General features: G+C 41.4%; 1 protein-coding gene across 3 annotated transcripts in view; it reads right to left on the bottom strand.

Annotated features, from left to right (window-relative positions):
- slc1a2b (solute carrier family 1 member 2b) overlaps positions 1 to 21645 on the bottom strand; it is a 29351-nt gene extending 7706 nt beyond the window's left edge. The window contains exons 1-2 of one of the 3 annotated variants that reach the window (XM_034880199.1): positions 21378 to 21645; positions 941 to 1080 (exon numbers count right to left, since the gene is read on the bottom strand). In XM_034880199.1, the coding sequence (XP_034736090.1) occupies positions 941 to 1070 (130 nt within the window). In that variant the 5' untranslated portion in view covers positions 1071 to 1080; positions 21378 to 21645. Of the gene's footprint in view, positions 1 to 940; positions 1081 to 4261; positions 4553 to 21377 lie in introns of those variants that run through there. The other 2 variants (XM_034880200.1, XM_034880198.1) reach the window with 2 other exon arrangements.
- Positions 21646 to 22440: the final 795 nt, after the last annotated feature.

The following is a 22440-nucleotide window of genomic DNA, read 5'->3' as shown; positions in this document are numbered from 1 at the left end:
CCCCCCCCCACTGCAGCCCAGCCTACAGTACCAGGCCTGGTTGTTGGCCTCCGTGTCCATCCATCTCAGCCCACACAAAACTCTGCCATGCCACCCCGGGGCTGCACTTCCTCTGCTACCACACCACTGCCAAAGATTACACAGGCTGACACGTTGTTAAATAACACACACTGGAATCAAAAGCCCTCTTTTAAAAAAAATTTTATCTTAGGCTTTCCTCTGTTCTTTAATCTGTCCTCCGGTCTTGCAGCATTAGATGGATTCTACACAACCAATGGTTTTGGATGGGTCTTGATTTCCTGTGCCTTCTCTTTGGCCCATTTACAAGTTTGCATCCAAGCTCTTATCTGCCAAGTGACAGTTGATCAATGATCATGAAGGCTCACTTGCTTTGAGAGAGTTCCTGTCAAGTGGGGTGAGATGTACACATTACACATGCTCACACAAAGACACATCCATGCAAGCTGGACACAGGCAGACACATGGCTAAATTAAATGTACACACATATATGCGTTCATTCAGTTTTACCAGGTTCGGAGCCTAAGCTTATAGCAAACAAGATTGGAATGGACAACATATCTGTCAGGCACAAGAACGAACAAATGATACCGAACACAAATCTGATTCAAGGCCTATAACCAGAAATTGCATGACTTTTGTGCCCTTTCTTTTCATTAACCCCCTCCCCAGGCACAGTAAGCCTCCGCTATAATATTTTTATGCACCACTCGGGGCTGTTTCGATGCCCAGTGCTGCACAGAGCATTTGACAGCAACAGGTAGCACGGTGTAGGGGACGGTCAGGACCCAGTCATCTTACTGTCTGGTACACTGAGCGAGCACAGATGGCATCTTCTCCTCATATCACAAGGAAGCTTTCTTTTTAGATCCCTAAGGAAGAAAAAAGGAAAAAAAATACTCGGGCAACGAGGTGACTTACCGAGGACGGTGAGTGTGAGCAGAAGGTTCTTGAACATCTTGGAGCAGATGTTGGCACATTTGGACTGAGGCCTGGCCTCAATGGGCTCCAGGTGACTCTCGTGCATCCTCACCTCAACTTGTTTAGGCATACTGTTGGCACTGTAACAGAGAGAAAGAACAAGTGCATCTGTTATTTACAAAATGCATCAAGCTGAACCGCTTTAAAAAAAACACTACTGGCTCTACAGCATAAGTCACTATACAGTGGGTCATGTGGTTATGTCCTGTCAGGTGTGGTCACTGAGAGAAAGAACAAGGCCTAGTGTTGACAGGATGTGCATGAAGTCTCTGAAAATATACCTCTATTTAAAAAAAAAGTACATTATGAAAAATCTTGAGCTTTCAAGCTGTCACTCCAAAACTGGTTGCTATAGCAGCCAACAGATGGAAGTTGACTACAAGCTGTTGTTAGTCAAGTTGCAAGGGGGCGATACTTCAGGCGCATAGCAACTCAAGTCAATTTATTAAAAGGATTGATGTAAAGAAGTTCATTATTTTGATAAAATAATGACTTTTTTTTAGGGATTTATAGGCATGTGTACATTTTGCAACTTGAATGATCGTAATAGCGTCCAGGGTAGTTTTTATGCATGAAGTTTTTATGGCATGAAATTCTGAAAAGTAATGTCATATACTAGATTCTGAAAACAAGTTTCAAATCAATTTAAAGTATGGAAACTGTGGGAAATTACAATTTACACATATATATTAATATATAAATATTTTGTAATTAAAAAGTGTATAGGGTGGTTCACAGTGTAGACAGCCAGAGACTAAAATCCCCTAGTGAGTGTATTTAGACATCCACTTAAGACAGTGCTAAAAAGGGAAACAGATGCTCATTTGACAGTGAAAAAGTGTGATGAATAACAAAGAAAAGGAGAAATCTGAGCAATGAATGCATGTTAAGACGTATTCCCCCTTAATAGATTATTTTTCTCTAAATTATGATTGTGTAACAATACATTTAAAAACACAAAAGGCCTCAAATACAATGGTAGGACTAAGGGCCTTGATCACGCAACCTATTTGAATGAAAAGGTGATTTCCCATCACAGGCAGCACAGAACAGTTTCCTGCACTCCCAGCAAAGTGTCAACATAGCAGAGAGCCAGCTGTGCCTGTCACATGCCAGTTAGACAGGTGTTCAATAACTCTGCCAGAGCTTAATCTTCTCCTCAACAAGCCACAGGTATAATCTATCAAAATGTGTTGCATGGTTTGACGTTTTTTTGTCTAAGAGGAAATAAAAATGTCTCTGTGTTCCTATTCATTTCAATGAGCCAATGGTAATGCCTGCTGGGATGGCTATACAAAGAAAAGCAAACATATATGTGAATTTGACCTTTCACCCAACCGCTGGGGTTCATGGCCTAAAACTCAGAAATGGAAGCCTCACTGGTGAAGTGAATGATTTTGTCCTCACACCCTCCTCTGAAAGTCCACTATGAAGTCTTGATAGAAATGAGTCATGTTGGCTGTCAAGTTTTTCATTTCAAAATCTGAGCTTGATCAAAGGCAAGACGGGGAGCTCAAACCAATGGGCAGCTTTTGGAAAACTTCCTTGCAAACAAAGGCTCTTTATGGTGTTATTGTTGTTGGGAAGTTAGTCGCTAATAATTCCACATGGACACACACACACACACAACCTCGGGGGCACAGAACAAACTTCAGGACCCTGTAGAAACGCATTTTCAATGGGCCCCTCCCTGCATCCACAGCTATTCATGCTAGCATCTTTTCGGGCCCACTATACACAAAGGCCCTAGGTACTCAGTCGCCCCCCCCCCCCCCCCCCCCCCCCCCCCCCCCCCCCCACACACACACACACACACACACACTCTGACACATTTACACACACACAAACACACACACACACACAAACATACACATGCTCAGACACACACCTCCCACAGCTTTGTGTATTGCTGCTTTTTAAGCGGGCCTATAGGGAGACCACCTGGTCAGCTTCCAGGCACACAGATGGACCGGTCCTGTCTCGTCTTATTAATTTCAAAGTGAAGCTTGAAATACAGCAAATACATGCAAACAGCAGGCAAACAGTACCCATCATTATTTCATTCTTCAGATTATAGCTGAATTAATTAGTAAAACCCCAGGAATAAAACCTGAAAAATGGGCATTACCATGAAATCCCATTCCATTAGAGTTATGAGTGCTGCTAATTGAACTGTCCCCCTTTTTCTCTCTCTTTCATTATTTTTAGCAATATGCGAGAGAGGAAGCAGCCGTTGGACGTCACTGAGGTCGGATATTATTCTGTCATGATTCTCTAATTAGCACTTCTCTCTCCACGTCAGAGACAGATGGGAGAGTGGGCTTGTGCAACCCAGTGATAGATGAAAATGGAAAATGTACAGTAAAGAGTAATCAACTACAGCGAAGAACTGTCATTTCACATCAGTAGGTGTTTTGGTAATGCTACAGATATATTTTACTGAGGGAAAAATTCTCCTTGCTCTACATAATGTTAGCTTTGATATATATGCTATGAGTTTAGAATTAATTGTCTCTGCCATAAAGAAGAAATACGAGATATAAAGCTGTGACTTTTTTTTAGGATCCATTGAATTAAATGAGTCTGAGATGCTTCTTTTAGAAACTGGGACTTCATAATTTAAAAGGCATGACTCTCTCTCTCTTTCTCTCTCTCTCTCTCTCTCTCTCTCTCTCTCTCTCTCTCTGGAGAGAGAGCGAGAGAGAGAGAGAGAGTTTAAGTTGATAAAAAAATGTGGTGTGTATAACTGCTGCATTTCATGAGGCTGGGACTTGTCTGGATTTTTGTCCAACTGAGTGTGTCCAAATGTTATTTTTGTCTATCAGGAAATTATGTTTACACCCCCACACACACCCACACACACACGCACGCACTCACAAACACACACACACACACAGTCTTTTCTCCTCAGTCTCTAATGGAATCCTCTTACAAACCAGTTAATCTTAGCCAAGGGTTTGCCCAGATTAATTGCATTACAAGGCCATAAAGCCATGAAGAAAAATGAAAGTTTTCATTAAACAACACCTGTGACACTCCAGCTGATATACAATCTAAACTTAAACTGAACTTAAAATGTTTTTATTGTATTCTCTTTTAGCTTTTGCTGATATACTACACTATATAGTTATGTAGCATAACATATACAGCATTTCATGTTTACTGTTAACCCGTATATAAAAATAACAATACTTGAATTGATTCAATAAGAATTTAGAAATAGATTATGCCTACAACTGTTAATAGGACGTGAGTACTTACTTCATTTCTGTTGGAGTTGAGGTAAGTGCTATATACATTGACCAAGATCAAATCTCCAGCCTTTGGTAATTAAGAGTGAATCAGCACAAGAAACCGTTAGTAGGATCACAGCTGCTCCATCCAAAACTGTTGCTAGATGTCAGCAGGTAAGGTCCCAGGGACAGCCGGCGGCTGAAAACACCAGAGCTCTGCTGACAGCTAGCAGCTCTCAGCTGTCCACCAGCTCTTCCTAAGCATCCAGAGAGGAGCGAGTCAACACAGCCCAGAAGACAGACCCAGTCACAGCATCCTGAATTGCCCCATCCTGAAGTCTGCAAACCCCCCTTAGCCCCCACCCCCTCACTCCACCACCACCCACAACCAGCTACACACCAAGGCACACACACAAAGCACATACACATCCAACATACCTAGAAATACATTTTTAAAAAACTGAAAAGAAGAAGTAGAGGGTGGAGTCAATATGTGAGCTTAAGAGTCAAATCCCTCAGGGACCCTAAATTCCCTGGACACTGTAATCCCCCCAGAGAGCACTCCCCCAGACTTATCCAGCTACGTGGGATAGCGAGGGGAAGGCCAGGCTGCTGAAGATGAGCATGACGATGCCTGCTAATGGCACAGTGCGGACAGTGGCACTTTGTAAGTATCTCTTTTGCTTAGAGAGGAATAAAGAACAAAGGAATGATGGATGAAAGATTTAATGTCGTAATGTTGCCGAATGGGAGATTTGAGGTCATTCTGATGGACAGCAGATGAGAAGCTATTGTTTTTGCTGCGACATAGTGTGTCACTCTAGAGCCACAGTGGTTCAAAAGCCTGTTGGATTTCTGTAAAATGTTTAGGTCACACAAACCAAGTCCCAAATCATTAGATTCAAAGATTTGATTGACATATCCATATACTCTCCTTAATAACCTTGATAAATATCAATTAAGAAAATGAAAGAAAGCTACAAAATATCAATCTTTAAAGATTCTGATCCACACATTCAAGTAGCACACACTCTAAAAATTATATTTATGTGTCCCCACTATAAGTGTTGAACTCCAAAGAACAAATGACCAACGTGATTCATGTGTCATGCTGATTTCCCTCCAGTCTCCCAGCAGCATGGGACTTCACATCGTATTGAGCAATATCGCATTATTCTAATTAGGGAAATGTGTTGGAAAGCTATTTCCTCTTCAAACAAATGACCAACTGCACAACAAAAGCGAGAGGAATCCCATCCCTGTCGGCAAAGGTTGTGTCATGAGAATTCACTCATCCTAAATCCCTTCACATGTCATACTGATTGAAAGGGCCCTCTCAGCAAAGAGCGAGTATTTTCATGATGAGAGCGGACAGAGAAGAAGGGGTTACAAGAAAGGGACACTAGGGGAGAAGGGGGTACTGGGGTCACACTGGCACCTCTCAGCCAAAAGAGGGGCCTGTGAGGGGAAGGCTGAGGCAGCCATCCCTGCTTTTGGCTGGTGCCATGTGAAGCGCTCTGCTTCCTCTCTCTTCCTTCTGTGGGGCTTTGTTTCACATGCAAACAGCAGCAGTGGCCCGACTCACCCAGCCAAGCACTGCATCCAAACTGGCAGGGGCAAGAAAAGAAGGGAGGGGGTTCAAATAAGAGGGGGGGGCAGTGGGCATGTCCAGAATACCAGTTCTTTCAGGCCACTGATGTCATGCCTGTGCCCACCGTGGGAGAGCAGCGGAGGGACCAAGGCACCCCTTTCTCTTTCCCCCTCCGCAGTCTCTTTTTTACAGGATGAATACCCATTGTGTCCCATAATCGACGGCGATTATCCCAATTTTATGCTGCCTTCCCAGTGCTAGGAGGTTCCCTGAGTGCTGGCATTGAGGACCGCTGCGATGCATCAAGGACCACGAGGGGTTGTCCTAGCAACACTCTGCAGCTTAACGGGAAGGGGATAAAGGGGAAAGAGGAAGCTCATAGCCACAAACACACACACACGCACACACAAACACATACACACACAGCATACAAACACATAGCCTGCACACACACCATATAAAGATGGGATACAGGTTGCTTGAAAGATTAGCAGAAGACATAATAATGAACAAGTTTGCTTCAGTGGCCAGTTGCATGGTCATACTCGTCTGAATTTCAGCTTGTTGGGATTCACGCAACAGCACAGACGAAGATGTAAATGAGAATACAAGTTTCCCACTGGTCTCTCGAGGGGCCCTATGCCCGTTCTCATGACTGGAGCATCACAATATACTGTGAGGTAAAGACAACTGGAGCGGGGCCAGGCTCCGGATATATCTGGTCCCCCCCGGGGCCTCACAGCCACTTGCCATGCAGTGGGAAGAAATGGGCTCACACATACTGGCTGCCTAGGAGCTGTGAAAAAGCCCCCTCCCTCCAAAATGAAGCTCTCAGCAAACACTTTAAGGTTGTGCTGTGCATAGAGAGTGGAAGATAAATCCCAGCATCTGAAGAAAGGGAAGCTTTGTCACTCTCATTATGTTTTCCTAGATGGTTGTCAAAATGGATGCATTCAGTGATAGATAGTGATAGAGAGATTCGTGGACTGTCATGCAAATCTGGTTTATTCCATCTACAGTGTAACCAACAACACAGAGGACCCTCTAAGAGTGCTGCTTGCTGAGACACATTATCTCCAATGAGTAGAGTAACTATGGCAAAACAACGTTCCCATCGGGAAGCTGCCTTAAAACTTTGTGTAGATTCCACCACAAATACCAAACCACAATCAATAATCCTGTTATTCCTAATATACAACTGCCTAAAGGAAATTAATTGACCTACCAGTTTCTCAGTCAATTCTTCCTTGGAAATGTATGTGTTTCCATTGTCTGGACATATTCATGTATCTCCACCAGTTCTGAATCTAGTCATCAAAAGCGCACAACACACTTATAAAAGGCGATATCAGTGGAAGGGAACCAGACTCAGTATTGTCTTGATATGGTAAATTGACATGTCAGAAAGTGACCCCAAACAAATGTAAGATGTGCAGAGTCACTCAGTGGTCCACTTGAAAGCTGTCTTGAACTACTTCCAAGTGAACCTAGCAGCAAGAATAAATTCTGATCAAAGACAGAAAGAGGCACAGCAGATATCTGCTGGTATTCACTCATGTCAATTTCATGCCGCCATTCACTGGGCTTTGGACTGAATAAAATAGCTGGAGAGCAAAGAACTTGCAGTATAATATTTTATAGAATCATGCTTTTACAGTCATCAACAATTGCAAGTGAATTCAACATATTATATTTTAGCTGCAGTTGTAAATACATCATTACTTCCTATGTATTATGTACTATTGATCTGTTTAATACCTACTTCTTTGGGTGATTATAAAGGGCTGCCCTTTTGTGTTTGGGGTTTAACCCTTCCAAACAGCAGGGCAGGCCTTCAGTACCACGGTCAGTGACACAGCCTCAGCCCTCAACTCAGTTTGATCTAAGTTGTAGTGCTAAAGGGATCCTGATAGATCCTACTGTAAGGTTAGCAAGTGGCATTCAGGCATTGTAGCTACCAAGAGTCCTCTTGAATCATGCATACCACTGTTGTCAAATGATTAGCATGTGACAGTATTCTACAAACTGTAGACTGAAGGAGATACAAATTTCCCAGGAATTCTCACCCTCTAACACACACACACACACACACACACACACACACACTGGCCTCTGAGAGCAAAGTCAGTGTGCCTTTCTGTAACAATTCTACTGAAGAACACACATCTCCTTGATGGTTACTGTCAATCATGTGCAGCAATTTGGTAACTGCTTCTTACATTGTGTGTTACAGCTGTAACACTGTATGCTTTCATCACTTTATTGTCTTCCTATTTTACAATCAGGGTGCATCCTGGCAACGCATGATTGAACCTACTGTACGTGTCTGTCCCTCAGCATCCTCTAAGGTTTCCCTTTGTTTGGCTCAACTCTTTGTGTCCATAATGAGGCAGTCATTAGAGAGAGCCTCTGGGAATCCTGAGGCTAGTGTTGTAGTCTGTAAAAGTCTCTCAGATGTGACTAGTCCCTCTATAATTATGTGTTAACAGTTCCATTATGCTGGGGAGTGGTTGTCATAGGGCTGAATTGGGTGATTCCCAATTATCTGGATAATGTCTGCAGAGATATTCAGTTTGATGGCATCCAATCCAACCACAACCCACTACACAGCCGGAGCTACAGTTGGATCCTAAACCAGAAAGAAATACTCATTCCCACACGTCTTTCCTTTAGGTCTCTTTTTTGTTGCATTTACAGTTAGCAACTCTCTGGCATTCATATAGCACGTCTCAGCTTGAATAACTCTAAGTCATTCCTCTATCATGTTCTTTCAGTTGTGTCCTTCAAAGCTGCAACCAAAAGGATTTTGTTACTGCCCGTCACGAGATCTCCTATCCCAGCCCCCATCTTTGCCTAAAGCTGCACAGATGAAAGGTCAGTGGAGAAAAGAAGATTATCCAGAGTCAAGTGAGTTTTTTATGCCCTCCTCTATCCAATGAGGGGCTGCACACCTAAAGCAGACAAAGTCTCCTGTGTTCATGGCTGCTGCATATGAAGCAATGCTATCATTAGCAAAGGCGCATCTGTTTAACAGAGCTGCCTATATAGCAGCACGCAGCTTTTAATGGCTTTGGTCCGATCCCCACAGGATCTCATTAAATCTGCCAGTAAGGCAGGACCACCCCACCCCCTACTACAATCACTGCTATGGTATACCCACTATATTGCTGAGAGGAGGGTGATAGGCAAAGAGAGAGAGAGAGCAGACAGACGGTAGGGTGGGAGGAATAAAACGACAAGAATGCCACATAAAGATAGATGTGTAACAATGTATGGCAGAAGGGAGAAGGGAAAAGGGGGAGGGTAGAAAAGAAAAAGGTGTGGCTGATGAAAGTAAGGATGGAGACAAAGGAACGGTATAGCAGAGGAGAAAAAAGGTGAGGACGGAGAGAAAGTGTTGGACGAAGGTCCAATGAAAGCAACCCACTGAAGTGGAGAATGAGATGGAGCATGTCTCCATATAGACATTACATGAGTGGCTTCTGTGTTATCAGGTTATCTGTGGATACATGAAAAGCAGACATCTGTTTTGGGCAGCTGGGAAATGGAATTAGTGCACAAATCACATCTCACACATCACTAGACTCACCTGCCACACTCTTAAATATGAATATGCGTTGATGATACATGCACTTACTCTCCCTGTCTAAACCCGCTCTCGCTCACATTTTGTGTACAAGTACAAATAAATGTCAATGCAAGCGTGTGCGCACATACAGACTGTGGCCGTAAATCTCAGTTGGCCCGGTCCTGTGGTATTTGAGGCGGGGTAAGGAGGGTTACTGTCTCACTAAGGATTTGCCGATAAGATGGTTAAGGAGGATGGATGTTCTCTCACTAATTAAACACAGGAGTCTGTAGGGACTGAGCATAGGTTGCAGAAGTGGCCAAGCCCTGCTCTCCTCACACCACCCTGCCGTGATGACAGAAAGGGCATTCCTGCACACCAGTGATGGGAATAATGGAGTTACAAATAACAAAGGCGTTACTAACGGCTTTACTTTTTTTAGTAACAAGCAATCTAGTTGATTACTCTTCCCATCTTAATTACGCTGTTACCATTACTGCTGAAAAATGTAGCGCGTTACTATAATTGAAGCTGTTGTTTTCCATCGGACCAACTAGATTTCTGAGCCAAGAGGCAAAGACTTTTATAGAGTTGGGGGGTGTTCAAAAGCACGCATAGTCGGACACACAACCAACAACACAAGCGAGTCAGTCAATGAGAGACAATTATGGCTTATGGTTATAAAATCAAGGAGGGGGGATGGGTAACTTTTCCTGACCGTGGTCAGACAACACAGACACTATGACTCTAGATTGGCTACTCGCTCCAAAGCTAATCGCTGTCACTTTCTCACTACTCCCTCACTCTATCACCCACCCACACACACACACATACACACACACACACACACACACACACACACACACACACACACACAAAGACACACGCTGGCTTTATATCATTTTGCCCAGTTGTGGTCTGTTTAGAGGCAATACATATCAGAAGTTCCAAAACATCTATTGTGTTATTTGTATTGATCCACTAGACTATCTAGGTGTAGTACATGGCATCTGATTGGAAGCTTGTCTCACCTTGTCCCACAGCAACATTAAAAGAGTTTAGATGTGTGTACAGTTTCCGTTAATAATGTATTGGATCAAGTGTCCATTTTCTGATAATGGGATCAAATTTGAGCATTTAAAAATGTAATTTAATTAAAACTACTTTGATTTAATTAAAGCAATTCATTAGTTACTTTCTGAAGTAACTAGTTACTTTCAGAATTTGTAACTACGTATCTAATTTAATTACTTTTTGTAAGAAGTAACTAGTAACTTGTCCAACACTGCTGCACACACACACACACACACACACACACACACAAACAGACATACACACACACACACACACACACACACACACACACATTTTCAACTGACATTTTTTAGTGGTCATAAGGTGTGTTAAGTTAGGCGAAGAACAAGACAAGCTGAAGCTCTAAACAGTTACAAAAAAACTCTAATGTCAACAAGGGAAGCAACCTGTTTTTTCCGTTTCAGTTTTCAGGTTCATACTTGCAGGTAATTGTTTACTGCAGGTAAACACTGTTCTATTCCCAGTACAGTGCAAAGTACTAAAAGCATAGTAACTGTATACTGTAAATCTTGCAGTCATATCCTGCAATTTATACAACCAACATAAATTCCTGGGCCTACATTTCAAATGATGTGCCATATGGTATCTACTGGCTGGTTGCCATGCGATGCTTATTACTGTAAACAGCGGTTGAAACATATGTAGACATGGCCTATGGTGATGTTCTCGCATTCACATTTCTATAAGGTCTTCATATGCATTGTGTTTTCTTTCTTTTTGCAACACTCTCTGTCTGTGTATCGCACTGAAGAAAGCACATCACATCAAAGATGACCAGAAAATGACGGTGAAGCACATCAGGAAAGCACAGAAGTGTGACGGAGCTGACAGTCTACACTCATACATTCTACAATGTGCATTTCTTTTCATCACTACCAGGGCTAGACTGGGACAAAAATTCAGCCCTGGCACTGTAGCCACGCCAGCCCACATTGCCACGCCCATGCAGCCCCACCCACGGACACGTGCATTCACTAATAAGATTGGTGTATAGATGATGAAATAATATAAGCAATACCTTATGTAACAGATTTTTCAACATTCAATGTAAGTTACTGGCAAACAATGGTTACTACTTTTTAAGAGCACACGTTTATAACAAACTGACACATCCAGCCTATTTATGCCGTTGTATGCTGTTACTGCCTTTCTCTATGATATGTTGTTCTTTGTTGTAACTGTCAGTCTATTTCTCTCTGTTGACACTGTACATATTGTCTGTCTCGTCTGCCATTTTTCTTTTGTTTAACTCTCTAACTGTAAGCTAAATATGTGTTTATATCTGTCTGTGATTACACCTCAGAGTTTTTCCTTGCTCAGAATTTGCCTTGGGGGAACATAAAGCAGGGGGGTGCTGGGGGTCCTCCTCTAAAAGGCTTCAATTTCTGCACTCTGATACATTTTTAGGCACCAATTTATGGTAAAAACATCTATATTTATGACAAGAAAATCACAAAATTCTGGTGGCAGGTAAGAATTCAAAATACAAATAATAGGAATATTATTATATTCAGCTTCCACATCTGAGCATAGGCTGGATATGACAAAACTAGACCCCAAAGTCCAGTTGTTTGATTAGCGATAAAAGGGCTTATGTTAACGTTTTTTCCCCAAGGAGCACATTTAAGTCCCAAATTGAAAAAAGGTAGGATTGACTTACATAGGCTGCTGCTTTTACTGCTAAATGGTGCAATAACACAATCATGTTATGGACACAAAACGTTGTGAAGTGTAATATTATCTACATTCTATTGATCAAACATTATCAGTGATGTATATTTAAAAAACAATCTAATCGATCCACATAAAAAAAAAAAAAGAGGCATTTTCAGAATTGCCAGATGGCCAGTCCACCCCTGCTCATTGCACCCTCTCCTTTACATCTTTCCCTCCTTTTCTCTGTTTTTCTTTCTCCTTCTCTCTCACTCACACAGATATAACGTGTCATTGCAATCACAATATACTATGTTAATTAAAAGACTTCATCTGCCTTCATCTAAAACTTTTGGGTCCTTGTAAATTATAAAGTGTTGTCTAGACCTACTCCATCTGTAAAGTGTCTCGAGATAACTCTTATGTTATGAATTGATACTATGAATAATATTGAATTGAATTGAATCTGCTATGCGTGTCTGACAGCAAACACGATTTCAGCAGAGTCTGATATCTGGAAGCGTGGTCTTGTTTCTAGGCACCGAAGCATACGGGTTACCAACAAAACCCGTGGAGTATGAAAGATCTGGTGTGAGCCTGAGTGTTTGCCAACTGTTTTAGTGCAGCAAACTGAATATTAAACAACAAATCCAATGATGTGTGAAGCAAAAACATCGCTAAATAAACCTGCAAAAATAAAAACAAAAAGGAATTCAAGAAACATGTTATATTTGTCTTTAAACAGTTACTTTTTTTCACCATTCGAGAAAAGCCAAAGTTCAGATTTTGCTATAAACATAAGTAGACTTCTAACACTGCCATCCTGCTTTCCTTTCAGGACCCCTTCACTCACACTGTTCTTTCAGAACCACATGTACTATACACATGACCCTAACCCTAACCCTATCCCTTAAATGGTTTTATAATAAGAGCTAAAATAATCATTTAATCAATTACTGACTGAAACACGAAAAGCCACGGAGGGATCCCTGCTGCTCCTCACTTTATTCACGTCACTGTTCTCTGCATAGCTTGCTAAACTAAATATTTCTTCAGTCACACACAGCACTGGAATGTGCTCGCTTTGGATGCTTCCATTGCCTGTTTACGACAGCCTGCCTATAGTCACAGTCAATTATACTAGAACTAGAACCCGACCGATATATCGGCGGGCCGACATTATTGGTCTCGGCATGCATAATGGCTAGTAAAAAATATTCATTCATCAGAATACTTTATAATAACCACTAAACAAAAAGTATAATTGAATATGTAAAAAATAAAATAAATATGGATGGTCAGCTGTGTTATGAGTGTTGGTGTTGCATAGTTTGTCCACCAGAGGGCGCTCTTCAAGTTTAAGGACTTTAAGTTTCATTTATTTGTATTTTTATACATTTTATTCATCAGAACTTTCATGGAACCTCTGTTGTGACAATAAAACAAATTATTGTCATATTATTTAGTGAGAACTCAAAAATAACTACAAATAACTAATGTTATCTTCGGCCAAGATATCGGAATATCGGAGTCTGAAATAACCAAAATATTTGTATCAGTATCAGACTTAAAAATCCTTTATCGGTCAGGATCTAATCAGAGCCCCTGGGGGAAAGCTTTTTTCAACGCATTTCCACTGTTTCATCCCAGCCACAGCCAAATCCCCATAGCACACTCGTCTTAGGGCGCTCAGAGGATGGTAAACCCACTTGAGTCAAGATGTAAAGCACACAACACAAATTCCCCAAAATCCTGGTTCACTGTAATCCTCTACCACTACAGAGTAAGAGGAGCCAGGATTCCCAGTGATGTCAAGTTCAGTTTGGATACAAAAGGATTCTGTACAGTGTAGAGTGTGTAAAACAGATATAAATATACTAGATAAATCCTAATGAATATATATGACATAAAAGTTTAACAATATGAGCTTTTTTTTTTGTAAGACGGAGACAGACAGACAGACAGATAGATAGTTAGATAGATCGATAGATAGATAGATATGTAGATAGATAGATAGATAGATAGATAGATAGATAGATAGATAGGTAGATAGATAGATAGATAGATAGATAGATAGATAGATAGATAGATAGATAGATAGATAGATAGATAGATAGATAGACAGATAGATAGATAGATAGATAGATAGATAGATAGATAGATAGATAGATAGATAGATAGATAGATAGAAAGATAGATGTAGTTCCTAATTAACCAGTGCATGATGTGGCGAGCCAAAACTCTCAAACAAAAACCTCTCTGTGTTCATCAGCCATTGAAGCAAGCCACTCTTGGAACACGCCACCCCTACCAGAATAATGGGCCACTTTACTGGCCTCCAAGTTAGTTAACAGACTCTAGAGCTGGGAAACCGCTAGAACAGGGTTCATGGGAAGGGGGGGCAATTTAATTGTTTCCTTCGTTTTTGTTTTTGTAACCCCCACCTCCTCTTTCTCTTCTCTTTTAGTTCTGAAAAGCGGGCTGACAAACATGCAATGAAGGGGTTGTTGTGTGTTCCGCTGGACAAGTGGGTGAGGTAAACAAAACTAGACGGTAGGGTCTATCAGCTGGGCTCGTCGGGACGGGATTGGCTGAGCAGTGGGGAGCAGCAGCCATGCAGAGGCAGGATTGGTCTGGGGTCTGTGAAGTAGGAGGGGTGAGGGCTGTTTTGGGCAGAGGGGGTGAGGGTAAAGGGTCCTGAGGGAGAGAGAGCAAAGGGGGTTTTCCGGAAGAAGTAGGAGGTGGACATGGGTGCTGAGGTTACTCCTCCGAGTGTGGGCATTGTATTTGGTGCTGAAGTTCTCATGCATGCACTGCATGTTGGCTCCCTAAAACGTCTGAAAGTGATGGAGCTCTCCACGATTAAGTGGACAAGTGGCAGCTCTGCTCTGCGCTCCCACAGCTCAGGCTATTTACATACTCAAGGGGAACATTAATGCCGGCCGATCCCCCAGAACTGAACAAAGACGCACACAAACCTGCCTCAGAGGCCCATCACGCACTTAATTGAGGATTTGTAGAATAGTTAAAAAGGGGAAAAGGAAGAAGAAGGTGGGTGAGATGGGGAGGGGTACTGGGTGAAGGGTAATGACACTAGTTTTACTTAGATTAACTTTATTACATAAAGTTTCTGTGTTCCTGTTCCTGGTTTCTGTGATCCTCTGCTAATGGCAGGAGGATCAAATGTGAAAATGATATCTAGATACATCTTTGTCAACATACAGACACTCTAGGCATCATGAAATTCTTTTGTTTATTTATTATTCATCCTCTACCTCTTTATTCCCTATTCACTGATCCTCCCATTAACCTCATTATGAAACTGTCATAAAAAGCTCTACTCTATAAAGGAAGGATGTGAGGAGAAAAGCAGCAAGAGCAGCTTGTACAGGAGAAGTTAAACAGAAACTATAACTATTTATATTTTCTGAGTATATTTTAAATGTTCTTAGGTTTATGTTGAGTCAAATGTCCAGTATTTGAAATATTCAAACATTTCAAATACATCTCAAGTGAACATTTCTTGCTGCTTAATTGTCTTATATTAAGATTTTATTGTCTGTGTGTTGGTTGAGGCATGAAGTTCAAAGAGCAATGATGTAAACCAATGGTAGTTATCTGACCACCAGTGTGAATCTGTCAGAATGCATCTTGGGACAAATGTTCAAATGAAGTCTTCTATTTGTTTTGCAAGAATCACTTCATGCGCTTTGATTTTGATTCTTTTGTTGTCCATAATGGACTGATTGTTCTCAATGGCATGGTCTTTGGTGCCAAGAGAAGGGGTCCCACCCCGTTTAGCCCCCTCTCCTCTTTACCAATCACTCCCAGAGCAATGTCGTGACTCCCTCTGCTGACCTGAATTCCGATGTAGCAGGTGCCAATGGGATGTGGGTGGTTTGGGGTTTTCAGGGAGGAGGAGGAGAAGGACAGTGGCAGTGGTGAAGGGCTTGGGTGGGATGAGGCCTTTACTGTACCACAGTAAACACTGACCGCCACCCAGTATGCAAATACTGTATGTGTGTTCTGTTGAGTCCTTTTGAAAAGAAGGAATGAAAATTGAAATATTGGAAAACCATCAGAGCAGAACAATGTGCTGTTAACCAGTTTAAGTAAGTTCAAATTTGTTCAACTTGTGGAATCTGTAAGCAATTCGTACACGTGTGGGCAACTCTGACCATGGATAATATTTGGTTTTCCTTCACTTTTACACAAAGTACTAGGAAGTTCCAGAAAGTAAATAACATCTAATTATAATAAAACTTCTGATATTTTAATAATACAATACATATAAAGCAATATGACTGCTTGCAAAGCTCACACGTAATGAATCACAGAGTAGTAGCATATTTTGTTTTCTTCTCTTTATTTTCTTATTGAAGATATTTTGTGTATTTTTATGTTCATAACATATTTGGCTGTTGAATTGTAAATCGTTGTTACTTTAAGGAATATTTTCTTTTCATCCTATCTTTGAAATTCATGCTATTTTATCTATCTGAATGTGTTTTATTAAATGATTGTTTTTTTAATATCATCCCTGCACTATGAGCTCACCAAGGCGAGTTTCTGAAAACATTTATGTATGTATGTATGTATGTACATGTATGTACATGTATGTATGTATGTCTGTATGTCTGTATGTATGTATGTATGTATGTATGTATGTCTGTATCTGTATGTATGTATGTACATGTATGTATGCATGTATGTATGTATGTACAGTATGTATGTATGTGTTTTTGCTATATGACAAACTCACTTTTGGAGGAGATTTTCCATCCCTTACACATCAACACAGACTCTATAGCGAAAGTGAAGAAATGCCTTGACCATGGCCAGCGGAGATCTATCGTTTTGCCGCACAGCAGCAGCCTCGCTAGTGAATGCCTGTGTTTCTGTTCCTGTGCAGTCACACAGAAGTGAAGGGAACCGGGCTCTTTGTTTGGTCAACCCATGGGAAAGGCCTCACTCTGTTCTGCTCTCTGAGAACCAAAACACTGATTCTATAGGCAAGACTTAAAAAGAAAAAGAGCATGAATCCCACATATTAGAAAGATTCACACCAGGAGTACAGTGATGAGGAGGAGATAAATCGCAATTCAAGGCCTTAAAAGCAAAGGAATATGGGGGAAATCAAGTGCAGAAACAAATGAATTTGGATGATATTGAGGCAATTAGGAAGGACTTAAATGAAAGAAACAGCTAAGGGAAGAGAGAAAAGAAGTATTGAGAAAGTGAGAAAAAGAGAGACAGAGATAGAGGAGCATAAGGGTGGTAACGAGTGAAAAGAAGTGCTGGATGGTACTTTGGCATCTTCAGCGTGTTCCCAGGAGGATTACTCAAGCACTCGATGACACAAACTGCCAACAAGACCACAGAGGAGCTCCATGAATGGAAACCCACAACCGCACACATAGACATCTCTGTGGCCGTCTGAATATTGGTGTCTGTTTCACCTGTTGCCTTTCCTCCCTCTCTTTTTTAACCCAATTGTACTGTCCTTTTCTTTTCCTTTTATTTTCATTCCTCCACTTTCCCTTTTCTCCCTTTCTATCTTTCTCACCCTTCCTTTCTCTGTAGCTTAACCAGGCAGCAGCGAGAGAAGAGGTTTCACTTGGCCAGCCACAGACAGGTAACATATGCTCAATCTTCAGGCTGCTTGTGCGGCCCCTTTTTACGTCCTTGTGTCCTCGCATGGGAGGATCCACCCTCCTTTTACTCGGTCACTCCATCTTTTGGCTGTTCTCTTTTTAACCAAAGAAAGAGTTCAATATTTTACTGTCTGTCCTTCCCATCTTGTTTCTCTTTCTGTCCCTCCCACATTTTAAAGCCACACTCCCACTCTATCTAACACTTCTGGGACTGTAAAATCTCAGTTTGTCTGGCAGAAACTTGAGCGTTTCCACATTGTTCTCAGATTCCGTTGCTTTTCTTAGGCGCTAAACTGAACTGACGACCATTATGGAGCAGTGTACAAAATATGAAGGCAGCAGGAAAAATAGGCCAGCACTATCTGCTGCCTGCTTGCTCTGTAAGCTGTCAGGCGTTATATAAAATGATAGCTAATTCTCGCTATAAAAACAAGACCATATTATCACATTCTACCCACTGCATGTTAACATCCTATAGGAATTTAATTAATCTTTCAGCTTACAGTGTCGTGTCTCATTTGGTTTACCATTCCCAGTCATCTATGAGTATTACAGAAAAACCCATCCAGTGAATTGTCCTCTTATTATTTCTCAAGCACAGCCGACTACTTTAATCAGTCCATAACACTGTTGAGATTGATTGGTAAAACTTAACTTGCACAGTAGAGACCAGTCAATAAAGACGCTAACAGATAGCCCATTGATTTTTTGTTACTTCCTCTTCCTTCCTCTGTTATTTAAACCTGGCTCGCATATCTCCACAACTAACCTTCCCCTACCTGTACGTGTGTAGCTCACAGTAGAACATCTGAAATTAAACACAACTAACACACACATGTTCATGCAAGAATTCTTCCCTGCCCTGAGTACCCCGAGCGATGTCTACCATAATTAAAGTAGCATCCTCACAGATGGCTAACATAACAGATTCCAAGAAATATGATTTTGAACTGTTTCAATTCCAGTGGGAACAACGCTGCAGGGTTTTGTCATGGCGTGGGATTGCCTCTGTATGTGCATGTGCATGCATGATTACTTGGATGAATTTATGCTCAGAAGGGTTGACACTTCCATGATAGACTTTTGACGATTCATTTTTAGAAAGAAAAAAAAAACAGGTTGCAATAAACATGAATTGTTGCTATAACAAACACAGCTACAAATACACATCGCACAATGAATTTAGAATTAGAGGTGTCTCCTCAATGAGAGACTTTAAATCTTTTTTATATATTATACTATATTAACATTGTTTTTAGTATATTATGACAAAAAACAACAAAAGAATATTAAATAGAATATGTTTCCTAGAACAGCACAGACAGCTAAACACCCAGGAAATGATGTGTTTCTATGATTTTGCCGGCACTTGCAGGTAAACAGAATTAATAGAGCACTGCCGGATAAAAGTCTCTGCATAAATTCCCGTACACTAATGATGTTTTTCTTTGTGAACTAATGCAAAATATGTGCATAATGGACCCAAACAGACTCTTACGTATGTGGATATGAATTCTGTTTTTTATGGCTACATTCACAGCATGTAACCGTGTCACATTATAAACCAATAAACACTTACCGTCATTTGTAAATAAATAAATAAATACGAATAAATAAAGAATGAAATAAAAATCACCCCTACAGACTCAGGACATGCATGTATATATCAAATGACTCATCCTGCCTTTCAGCATGTATGAGCTTCTGTTGAATGTATGTTGTGCTCATTCATGTAAGGCAGCAAATGCCACAGTGCAGTAGTTTAGAGAGCAGCCTCTGGGAAAAGGACAAAACGCATTAGCTGCATGGACACTTTCCTTTACATATTCTCCAAGCAATTACACTGAAGGCCAAGGCCTCTTCAGATCCCAGCTCTGCCACACAATGCACACGGTACAGCCGCCTCCTCTGACCGAGACCACCAGTGGAAGATAGCACGGCCATTAAAAACCCAACACAGACAATGATCTCTAGTCAGAGAGAGCGCGGCACCACCTCCTCTCCAGTTTTCATGCATCAACATGCAGTTGACAGACTCATCCACAAACACCGCCTGTACACGTTTTTCAGTGGCAAGCCAAGAGTAATGCTGAAGGCGATCAACTGAGGGTGCCATGAGAGTTGGTTTCCATGGAGACATTGATGGTGCAATTGGAAAATGTGTGTGTGTGTGTGTGTGCGTGTGTGAGTGTGTGTGTGTGTGTGCTTGCGTGCGTGCGTGTGTGTGTATGCGTGCCAGTGCGCAAACGAATGCTTGCGTTTTAATATGAAAGCGGGAATGGACAGCAACGATTGGTTCCAGAGGTGGGAGGCGATAGTAAGGATTCTTTATCGTGATGTACTGTATAACTCTCCTATTATAAAAAAAAACAAACATACCTGAGGTGGTGGACAGGGGATACCGCAGGGAACTACTCCTCTGCATAACCATTGTGCAAATCGAATATGCAGTAGACTCTGTCTCTTCCCTGAGGTCCATATACAAATTACTTTTGAGGAAACACTGCAAATCACAATGCAGACTTTTTTTCTCCTTCTCAGACCCAGCAAGATTAAGATTAATGTTAAGATTAATTTCATGTAAAAGTTGACAAATAATGTATTTACATTATGTATAAGTGAATCTGTAAAGACTATGTTACAGTAGATACACTTTGTGGACTCAGGCTATGACTTGTTGACCGATTTATAATCCAAATGACTATATGCAGAAGCATAGAGGTACATTTGAGCCGCACCTGGTGTTTTTCTAAGATGTGTTGCACTCAAGTTAGGGTAATTGTAAATGGAGTGGACGTCTCAGGTGTTTCTATTAAGCTTTAAAAGTTATAATCAGTTCAAAGCAACTTGTTTGTCTTTTGAAACATCCAACAGGAAGATGTTGAGCGTTTGGCAAGTGGAACTCTCCAGTTTATTTAAGAGAATGCTGCTTTGGGCACACACACACACAACACACACAAATACACCATAGCCAGAGAGTGGAGAAATAGGTTCGTCCTGGAGATTTTATCAATAGCGCTGACATCAATCTCTCGTATGGCTGTCAAACAGACACATCTGAATGGTTCCCTGTGATGTAACTGTAACTGGCAGGGCAAAAGGGTTAACTTACCATGCATCTACAGCATATCAACTCCACTTGTATTTCATGCATGCTCGTCTGAGGTAGTAGCATATGCGACATTGTGAAAACCCGAATACAAATGTGAGTAAAAGCAGCTCTTTTATTGAAAATATAGGCTAATGTAATGTGATGGGTAGCGCTCCGGGACTTGCAGGTTGCAGGTTGCCACCTCTATGGCTTAATCAATGAGTAGCCAATCTATGGAATACGAATAACGCACAAAGAAACAAACCCAAAAGTTAATTTAAGGGAGATCTCCTGGTGTTTTTTTGTATTCTTAACTGGTTTACAAGCACGCAATCATTTCTTGATTAAAGCAATTCATTACATTTACCCGTGGCTTAAATTAAGCTACAAATCACGATCAAGATGAGCCATGCATCTCCTCATGCTCTCCACCATTGCGCGTGCATTGATCCTATTTGCAAGCTTAAACAAAAAACCAAAACAGCATCTTACCTTTGTTGAAAAGCACGATGAAAAAAGTTTTTGGTGTCGTCCCCTTGCAGGATCTTTCCGTGTTCGCCTCAGAGGTGTTGTGCCACAGCGAGCTGCAGGGCGCACAGCGGTCCAGGACAGGAGCGCTTCTCACACCAAACGGAGGGCTTTTCTGTTCGTTAAATCCGAGGAGCTCCGCAGCTCAACGATCCCACTGAATGAGCTCTGCCTCACCTCACACTTCGGCGCTTTAGGACTCCCCCACCCACCTCCGCCCGTTTCCCCCCTCTTTGTCTCTTCAGCATGGGAATAGACTCCCGTTGGTTGAGGATGTAGCCTATAACGTACCCTTCTCTCTCTTTCCCTCTTTGTCTTCCTCTTCCTCTCAGCCACTCCGTCAAACGCACCTGGTTTGCAAACATATCCAAGTAGTTGCAAAACCTGTTCATGAGAGGTAGGGTGCAAAAAGCTGGATGCACCTTATCTTGTGAATAAATCAAAAAAAGCATTAACATGCAGAGGGTGTGCTGCGGGTTCTCAGCCTTGATGTTTTATGACCTTTATTTTGTTGCTAAAGAGTGCAGGCTGAAACTCATTAAAGTCAGTGCTTGGTTTTCATGCATCCTGCGGCGTCTTTCTAATCTGTATATCATGAAGGCTACTGCTGGTCAAAATTACATGGTTGCAATTCAAAAGACACTCAGTCAGTCAGTTAGTTACACAACTTAAGCCGAAGAACACATTTCTTTGAGAATTAATGGATGCATGTTAGCAAAAAAAAAGCCCAAGATATATGAGTAATGTTAGTCCAAACCATGGAGGAGATGGACTTGGGGACTATGTTGACTCAGATCAGTACAATATGCCCCCCCCCCCCCCCCCTTTGGTTTAGGGTTAGGGTTTTTTTTTCCAAAAAAGACGCATGGTAGTCAGGTAAGGTTGAGGACAACAAGAAACAATCAAGGGAATAAAATGGGGGAAATAATGGAAACATTACTGCAATATGTCTTTGATTCTTGTCTAGTGAAAACTCATCATATTAAGAAAAAATATTGTCATCTGTGGTTTTTCAAAGAGGAGAAAC

This window comes from Etheostoma cragini, chromosome 8 (assembly GCF_013103735.1).
Source record: "Etheostoma cragini isolate CJK2018 chromosome 8, CSU_Ecrag_1.0, whole genome shotgun sequence".
Classification (NCBI taxonomy): Eukaryota; Metazoa; Chordata; class Actinopteri; order Perciformes; family Percidae; genus Etheostoma; species Etheostoma cragini.
This window is presented reverse-complemented; position numbering and strand designations above follow the sequence as displayed.